The sequence below is a fragment of the Anolis sagrei genome, chromosome 1, assembly GCF_037176765.1.
Source record: "Anolis sagrei isolate rAnoSag1 chromosome 1, rAnoSag1.mat, whole genome shotgun sequence".
NCBI lineage: Eukaryota > Metazoa > Chordata > Lepidosauria > Squamata > Dactyloidae > Anolis > Anolis sagrei.
In genome coordinates this window covers 286041234-286050849 of record NC_090021.1, presented here as the reverse complement: position 1 = coordinate 286050849, position 9616 = coordinate 286041234, and the positions used below count along the sequence as shown (strand labels likewise).

Genomic DNA, 9616 nt, shown 5'->3' with positions numbered 1-9616 from the left:
GTACAGAAGCTATTGTGCCAGAATGACAATTAGAACTCTTACAATGGTAACACAAAGTATACCAAGATTACTTGCATGATTTTCTGTTGTGACAATAAAAAATAGGTCAACCACAAGCCAGTTGCTGCTCTCTAAGTAAGTTAAGGTGGAATCAAGAATTGATGTCTGGTGTTCTGAAGCCTGGGCGATCCTTCAAATATTCGGCCAGCTCACTTTGATTTACCAGTCTCTTTTGTTGAACCTTAACTCAGTCCTCAGCACACTTCAGCAGTAGGGTGCAGGTGAAGTTGGAATCACTGCAAAGAGCAGTTATGTTGCTGGTGAAAGCATAGGCATCTTTTATACACATGGTTCTTTCAAAGATGTGTAACTCAAAACTGCTGAGGACAAGTAGACTCATAACCCATTCATTAAAAGACTGTTTTTACAAGGGGGGGGGGGGGGGGAGGGAATCCAGTAGTGCCCAGCACAGCGGCTGTTTTAAGAAGTAGGAGGGAAATCATCTCTCTCTCCCATATTTGCTACAGTCAGTACCATGTCCAGAGGTGGTCAAATTAAATTGTGCTAGATATAAAACTGATGGTATGCAAGTTGGTCCATAAAAGGTTGCACCAGGTTATCTGTGGCAAAATAGAAAACGAGCCCAAAGGTTATGGAGATTGGAAGAGCTGGTAAGGCCTTTTTAAAAATGGCCAGCAACAAGAGGGTAAGGCACAGGCCCTGAAAAGAGAAAGGAGGAAAAGAAAAACATATTAGGCAGTGGGAATGTTCATACAAAATATTACATGACATACTTGTCTATTTCCATGAAAAAGCACCAGCCTTGGTAACCAGATTCTCCATATTTATTTATTATTTATTTCCAATATTTCTACCCCATCCATCTCAACCTTCAAGGGCGGCTTTCAACAGCAGCAATTTGATGCAGACAACATATCACACATTAAGTACAACATTATACAAAAGATAAATCATTAGACTAAAATACATTTAAAACATTATTATCATGTAGCTCAAAGTCTGATTTAGCAACCGACAACCCAGTCCAAAGCCAGTCATAGTAAAAAGTCCAACATTATGATTACTGCCGAACCTACTGTCCAAAGGCCTGGTCCCAAAATCATGTTTTGAGCTTCTTTCTAAAAGAGAGAGATGGAGCCGACCTAATCTCAAGGGGGAGCATTCCACAGAGCATTCTATAGTATTAAGCCACATTACAGAATTGTTCGAGTGTTGAACTACCACTCTGGAGACCAAGATTTGATTCCTTTCTTGGCTATGGAAATCCATGGGCAAGTCACCTCTTTCAGCCTCAGACGTTGCCCATGGTAAACCCTCTTGAACAAATCTTGCCAAGAAAATCCTGTTGTAGGGTCACCATAACTTGACTTAAATGCACACTGTAACCACAAGAAGATGTAGATTCTATGCTGAACCCCCTTCATTGCTACCTCCAAGACCACATTAAACACCAGAGTCTGCTCTTAGAAGGGGAGCATAGAGCTTCCTAGTCAATATATTGGCAGGGAGACCCACATTTTCATCCAGCTAGGTAAGGGTCTCCTCCCCATTCCTAGTTAGAAGGGTTCAAGGTAATCTGGGAAGCCTGGTGAGGAGAAAACTTTTTCCAGTGAACCATAAGGTTTGTAGGCGCAAACAGGGAAGCCTTCTTTTTCCACCAAGCAAGTAGGAACTGCCTCTTTATCCTGGCATTTTTCGTAATTCTAATTCACCACACTGTTTTCAGAGGGGTTACAAATAACTAGTAATACATTAACTTTATGAACATGAAGGTATGAGAATGAAATATTCTACATTTAGCTATATAAAGTTTCAGGAACTGTAACAATGCAATCTATTGATTTTTGTGGGCGGACAAGAGAGATAACATATATATATGCTATAAATCAGAAAATATATCCTCGAAGAGAAAAAATGCAAGAGGAAAAGGGTATGCAGGTAACAAGGAAGACTAAATAAAAGGTGATGGGTGAGTGCTTTGAGATGAAGTCTGTAATCCCATATTCAGTTATAATGATTTCATTTTGCTAGTATACTTACAATTAAAATGGCTACAAAACAGGCTAAAGTTGTGTTCCAGTCTCCACTGGCTGTTGCTGAAGCTTTGCCAACTAAAACACTGTAGAAAATGAAGTCTCCTAAGCCAAGCTTAACTCCCCCTGTAAAAGTAAAAGATAAGGACTAAGGAAAGACCAGGAAACCCCTTACTCCCATCATTTAATCATGTAATTAAATCCATGATTTACTGAAGTGGTTCCTAACCTTTTTTTTGACCTGGGACCATTTTGACCAGGGATGACTCTCCAATATTAGTGCCAAAAAGGGTTACAAACCAGTTTTTGGTCAACTTTAGATTTGGTTTGGTTATCTGGGGTGCTGATTCAAAAAATTATATTGGCTGGACCACATCAGCTCTAGTTTCTGATACAGAACATATGCCATCCAGTAGTCGCCATCTGCTCGCCCACAGAAAACCATATTTAATGAGCTTTGGCATTTTAAGAATGTTTTGCAAGACCAGTCACTCTTGTTGCAATGCTGTAGTAAGAGTGAGGTTGCGGACCATATTTTAGTTCTTGCGGACCACTGGTGGTCCACAAACCACAGGTTGGGGACTACTGATTTACAGTGACATACATTTAGTTTCAATCTTTTGAAGCAAAATACAACCCGTTAATCCTGTCTGTCCTGTCAAACTACATATGGCCCTACTGCTGTATTTGGATAGAATGAAACTGAACAAAAAAAATTAGACTTCAGAAGAAGTTGCAGAGAGGACAATAACATTGAGCTTAATCATGTGGCCACTCATCAGATTAATGATTTCATATTACATAAATATTTCAGGTAGCTACAATCTTTCCTAGTGTTCTCTCCTGTCATCCAGTATGCATCCTGGATAAGCCCAATGAAATTAAATGTTATCATTTTTTAGGATGACTCTCAACTTGATTACAACTTTCTGGTAAAAGACAAGTGTTTCCCCAACCTAAAGAATTGGTAGGATTAGCTTAAAACGATAGCCTGACTGCATGGTAAGCCACATTCAGTGCTCTAATGTCTTCTACCAAATTCTTACTTTTTTTTCTTAAGGGACGGGTCTAATTACGGTGCATCTTTGCAATTCAACCTATGTTTATTGTATAAGCTGTTCACTTCATTTTTCTTGTAATTACCAACTTGACAGGCTTTTAGAAGTAAAACATTCAATTAACACGAGGTACCTATATTTACATTACATTATGTAAGACTCAAGCCGTATCTGTTATCTCAAACATTCAAGTTATAATGATGGTTTTGCTTCTAATTCCCAGATCCAGTAGTCTCTCAGGCCCCTTTCACACAGCTGAATAAAACCCATATTATCTGCTTTGAACTGGAATATAAAGCAGTGTGGACTCAGATAACTCAGTTCAAAGCAGGCATTGTAGGATTTTCTGCCTAGATATTCTGGATTCTATGGCTGCGTGGAAGGACGCCTAGTGACATATTTGGAAGTTATTTTCAAGCATTCCTAATGCTAGATTCATTTATTTTATCTATATTTAAATACTTCTTGAAAGCTTTTATATACTAAGCATATGTAATAACTTATTTGAAAAAAAAACTGTAAAGGCTTGAGGACTTCAGAGGACCAAGTCACTCTAAAAAGCAGACATCCCACACATTTCTATATTCAACAATCCTATTGGATGGTGTCGAGATCCAGCCTCTCCTTCCCCAACTACCTTGCTAAAAGAGTGGAAAGTGTACTGACATCCAGGAAGTGCCTGAGATGTCTGATTTCATAGGGGCAGCATCTTTTCCACTTTTCTGCCCTCATCAGGAATCTCTGAGGAAAAACCCAGCATGTCCTGAATGTGTGACCAGTCCCCTTTCTTTCCTATCCTACACACACTATGTATAAATATTTCAAAATCCAAAATCTGAAAACCTCTGGTCCCAAGCATTTCAGATGAGACTCAACGTGGAAAAATCTGCAAGCAGGTGCCTCCTTTTACAACAGTCCCAAATTTGCAAGGCGTGTATTCTTTTGCAAAATATAAAACACGGCTTTATGTTTTCTTAGCTACCCTGGAAAGTTAATGTGTGTTTATGTAGAAAGATGACTTACTCTCATCTGGGTCTTCACTTGCTAGGGAATCTGTAGGCAGTGCTTGAACAGCAGCTCGTGTCTCAGGAGTCGACTCTAGAGGTCCTATCCTATTGTCCCGTTGCTGTTCCCATTCCTGGCTGAAGCCTCCATCATCAGTCTCCGGACCTGCGTTCTGGTTCTGGTTTGCTGTGACTGATAAAACCAAAAACTTGGAAGACTTGAAGTAAACAAAGTCAAATTAAACAGCAAATGCATGCACGTGGTGGTGGTGGTAGTGGTACCCAGATTGGTTTAACGGGTTTAAACTGTTTTAATGTTTCTATGTTTCGGAAGTTTAAAATTGTGTTTTATTGGTTTTACTATATTTTGCAGTATTTATATTCCGCCCTTCTCACCCTGAAGGGGACTCAGGGTGGATCACATTCAATGCTGTTATACACTGACAAGACAGACAATTGTACAAAGATAGAGATATATAGGCTTTCCCATCTTCGGCATCTTGGAGGCTTGTACTTTGTTCCGGCCACCGGGGGGGGGGGGGGCTGTCACTCCATCTGAGCTTTATGAGCTTTGTTCATAAACTTCCATTTTGATTGAATTGCCGGCATTTTTTCTGGCATTTCCTTATGGGTGTGCCTTAAATTCATCCCTGCTATATGTGGTACCTATTTATCTACTCACATTTGCTTTCAAACTGCTAGGTAGTCAGAAGCTGGGCTAAAGGCCAGGAGCTCATCCTGACCCAGGATTCGAACTGCCAACCTTTCAATTGGCAAGATTTACTGCAGATGGCGGTTAACCTGCTGTGTTAACCTGCTGTGCTGTTTTCCCTGAGCTATAGATATAATATTGTTGGAACACACACCACTGGGTGTATCTGACAATTATTCCAAACACATTTTAAACTGCATAAGCAGATGACAACATGGTGTAACAGTGATTTTGACCTTCAAAACATGGAGAAAAGAGATAAACACAAGTGAAAAATAACAGCACACTTTTTGCTTACTAATTAGTTTAAGAAAAGGAAGTAGAGTTGGTCAGCTTTCACAAGCAGTCAATTAGCTTTCAGGCCTTTTGTCACTTCCTCACCAAACAGTATAATATAATGTAGCCAAGCAGTCTAGCATCTGAGGCCAAGACATGTCAGCCTGTCAAGTTATTCTGCTGTCTGAGGCAGAAAATCCTGCAAACATCTTTCCCTATTATGGCAGTAAAATTACAATAATATTTTAATACAGTTATATTTTAATGCTATTGTCATCTGCAATTTCCTTCAATTTTATTTCCTTCTTATAATGTGAAAAAGGAGCCTCTGCCACTTATCTTCATAAATAAAAGAGGAGGTTCTGGCTTCAGGCAAGTCAGAGAGATAATGACCCAATATCTTAATTGCCAATAAATTTGCCTTAGGTTGCAAGAGAAGCTGAATTTGAAGGGAAAGACAGAGTAAGAGAGAAATCATAGCTGCTGAAGTGAAAACAGGATGGCATCACAGAAAAAGGATGCTGACTGGCTATAATTTTAAGAATTCTTTTAAGAAGTCAGTTTTCCCAGAGAAAAGGACAAGGGTTTGGAAAAGGGTTTGGAAAACACAATTTTTTGGAAAGAAGGAATGATATAAACTGGCTAACAACTGAAGATAACAAGTACAACTTTTTTTCTTTTCCCAGTGCCTCCCTCCCTCAAACTCCCCAGCTACACATTCCCGAATGACTGAAGAACAGAGAAGATAGACTTTCTCCCTACTACCTCCTTAGGAACTGTCAAGAATGATTTTGCACAAATAGAAATGTTATCCACTGATTTGTTTTAAAAAAGAAGCTCAGCTTCTCTACTGGTATTTAAAGCATCCTTTTAAATATAATAGAAGGTTACTTACAAATTTCTGGATGCTGGGTTTGGGTCTCATATGATCAAAACTTCACAATGCCACCTTGTCTCAGAAGCAATGAGATCATGGAGGCAAAATTACATTTATTTACTTGTTGTGGAAGTGAAACAATGTTTTGTTTACCACTCACTATGTTCCTCCTGCTTGGCAGTCACACACTATCATTTCTCTGCATGCACCTGTCTATTCATATGAAAAGCAGACTTTATGTGTTCCTGCCCCTAGAATTGGGAGTGCTATGCTATGTCCTGCTACAGACAATCTGTCATTGTGGACAGCTAATGCCAGAGTCCATGTAGAACAGAGAAAGCAAGCAAGCAAGCACTAGATCCTGATTATCTGTGATGTATGGATTTTCTTTGCAGTACTGAACAAAATCATAAGATATTGATCATAGGTCAATTAGACCTCACAATAATGAATCCTAAGAGGTACTGCAGAGCTCAGTAGATCCTGCCCTCAAAGCAACAATCATTAATATTATGCAGTTTAAATTGCAGTCTTCATCAACTATATCTCATTATTATTTTACAATGATAAGAAAATTACAGTTGGTTTGTTACTATTTCATTAGGGAAACTTGGGAGAGTTCAACTGAAGCCATAAAATACATTTGTGAAGCCATAGGAGAAAAATGCAAACAAAACAAAAAGAAAACTCACCTTGCTTGTCATAAGTAGAATTTTTGGGGGCTCTCTTTTGGGCTTCAGGATCTTCCTCAGCCATGTTCACCAGCCATATCATTGTTGCTGTTTGAAAAAGAAAACAGAACCCCATATTAAAGCCAACTGCACACTATTTTTCAACCACTGGCTAATTATATACAAATAGGATTTTGAAACTGTTGTAGTGTTTCTTAGGTTGTACACAAAGAGAATGCCAGTTCTCAGAATGTCATGGATTTAAAAAAAGGGTTATAACTGTAAAAGGTTACCCTTACTAGTCAACTACCTAGCTATTACAAAATCAAAAGCCATTCTGGATGAAATTCTAACATATTCTAAGTGGAAACAAAAATTGGTCTCACAAACTATAACACAATCTTAATTTAAGCCATATTTTAAGACCAAAGGGGAAAAAAAAGTGAGATTGTGTACTATGGAAAATGGCAGGCTTGTAATGAATGACAAGTTTTTATTTGTTTATTTATTTATTTGCAGTGTTTATATCCCGCTTTTCTCAACCCCAAAGGAGACTCCGAGTGGCCTTACAAAGGCAACAGGCATTTAGAGCTACTCAGATGTATGCCAAATCCAAACAGGCAGGTATATTTGTTGCACTTGCTCCTGAGCTGTATTGTTGTTTATGCCATTGCATCTGCATGCTATGCCGAAATGTGGTAACTTAAACAGAGGCTGGATGACCATCTGTTGGGGGTACTTTGATTGTGTTTCTCCTGCATGGCAGGGATTTGGACTAGATGGCCCATATGGTCTCTTCTAACTCTGTTATTCTATGATGTTTTGGACTACATTTCACGGACTCATCCAGCACAGGGATATGGAGTGTTACATTCTGAAACAAACCCTGGAAGAATAGATGTCCTAACAAAACTAAATATTTTCCTCCATCTTCCTCTTTCCTTTTCAAAGATAGCACAAAATGTTCTTTTTATCTTGGGACATCTTATCCAGTATCAGTGTCTATACTTTGAGCCAACAAAAAGTAAAGACTTGAGTAACAATAAAAAGAAAAGATGACACATCACTGCACATTTAGCATCAAATACTTTGGCAGACGGATTATTCATTTCCCTCTATGCAGAAACAAGCATCAGATTTTGGATCAAACTCTGTATACTTACATGAATAAATAAGCGCTGGGAACAAAGTCTCATTTCTCTCTTGAGCAGTTTCAACCAGCATACGAAGAGGCCCCTTAGGACACAGTACAGCAATCAGGTCTAAAAGGCAGATATTAGTGTTAAATGAAGCACAAAGAAATAAAAATCATCCCTATATTAACAAATCTTAAGTGTCTTGATGAAATGCATGTACAGCAAATTTGAACATTTGCTGTTTGTTCTATAAAATCAACATGACTATACACTTTTGGAGAACTCTATTTCATCTGCATGAACTGATGGAAGAATACAATAGAAAATCTGTATTAGATTCAGTCCTTTTAGCAGTAAGAAACTCAGATATATTTCCAAGGCTAGAAGACTCAAAAATTAGCCACAAAAACTGCCATCAATACTCAGTTCATATCTGTGTTGACAGGGCTAGTCTCAATATAAGGCAACCGAGGGCCCTTCCACGCAGCCATATAACCCAGAATATCACAGCCGAAAATCCCACAATATCTGCTGTGAACTGGGTTATCTGAGTCTAGACAGCTATATATTCCAATTCAAAGCAGAAAATGTGGGATTTTATTCAGCTGTGTGAAACGGGCCTAAGGAACAAGAAGGAAGAAAGAAGCCCTCCGGCCACTCAAACGAATGATGGAGCACGATTCAGTCTCTAATTCACACTCCACTGGGAAGTGTAGGAACATCTGAATCACGTGTTCGGGGTCAACTACATTCTTCCTTTTTAGTCAGCTGACATGTCAACAAACAAAGGAATCCCATTGCAATTTCTTCTGTTTGGTGATTTTTATACCATTGCAAGGTTACAATAAACTGCAGAATTTCAGGAGAGATGGCATTGCTCTCATAGATATTTCTTGGAATGAAGCTAAGGTACCTCCTCACTATCAAGATCTGGCAAAGAGGAAGTGAATATCTGTCCAGGTTGCTATACTGACTGTTGTTGGATGGAATCCAACCCTTTCATTTGTGTGTACTGTCTTCACAAGAACAGTTTCTTCTTACAAAACTGAAAAGACAGCCCTCCTTCTATCAGCTAAGTGGTAACTTGATAATTGGGGTGGATGTGTTCAGAACTGTCTTCCTTTCAGTTTTACTGGATCAAAGTGTTGGGTCTAGTCAACATTAGTCCTGATTAATACTGGGGTGGCCTAGATGCCAGTTCTCCATTCTGGATCCAGCATGGGCTATCTCACTAAAATCAAGAGAGTCAAACTGTGTTTCCTGTTCTGTAAAAATACAAAGGTGAAGCAAGTGTGGGAAGCCTGAATATCATATTAAAAGCACCCACTCATGTACCCAAAAATCTTTTCTTGTATTAAAGGGGAATTGCTGTTCCTGGGTCTTTTAGAAACGTGTCTGCAAAAAGCTTTCCTTTTCAGCAAGATACTGTCAAGTAACAGGTGGGGAGCACACAAGTCACCAGTGGGCTGTACATTATCGGTGCTATCCACTGAAATGAACAAATTAATTGTAATCAATAGGACTAAATCATGACTAAATTAGCCTGCACTGAAGAAGTTTATAATCAACTGATTACAGAGCTGAATATGACAAGCAAACTAAAATACTTATCAACATTTCAGAACAAAATCTCTTTCTTTCCTATTTTTGCTTCTGTGACTTGATATATCTATTGTTACATAGTGGTTTAGACCTGAAGCTGAGCAAGACTATGTTTACACCACATGTAATCTCCAGTTAAAGATCATTTTTGTCAATTTTTTCATTATTCAGAACTTCTTGAAAATCTGTTGTGAAAGGCTTTGGCACATCCACTTGAACAGTGTGA

General features: G+C 38.7%; 1 protein-coding gene across 2 annotated transcripts in view; it reads right to left on the bottom strand.

Annotated features, from left to right (window-relative positions):
• Positions 1 to 437: 437 nt before the first annotated feature.
• The window catches only part of PSEN1 (presenilin 1), a 43011-nt gene continuing 33832 nt past the window's right edge, over positions 438 to 9616 (bottom strand). For both annotated transcript variants that reach the window (XM_060761339.2, XM_060761348.2), the window contains 5 exons: positions 7816 to 7914; positions 6674 to 6760; positions 4136 to 4309; positions 2062 to 2180; positions 438 to 720 (listed from right to left, as the gene is read on the bottom strand). In XM_060761339.2, the coding sequence (XP_060617322.2) occupies positions 565 to 720; positions 2062 to 2180; positions 4136 to 4309; positions 6674 to 6760; positions 7816 to 7914 (635 nt within the window). In that variant the 3' untranslated portion in view covers positions 438 to 564. The remainder of the gene's footprint in view (positions 721 to 2061; positions 2181 to 4135; positions 4310 to 6673; positions 6761 to 7815; positions 7915 to 9616) is intronic.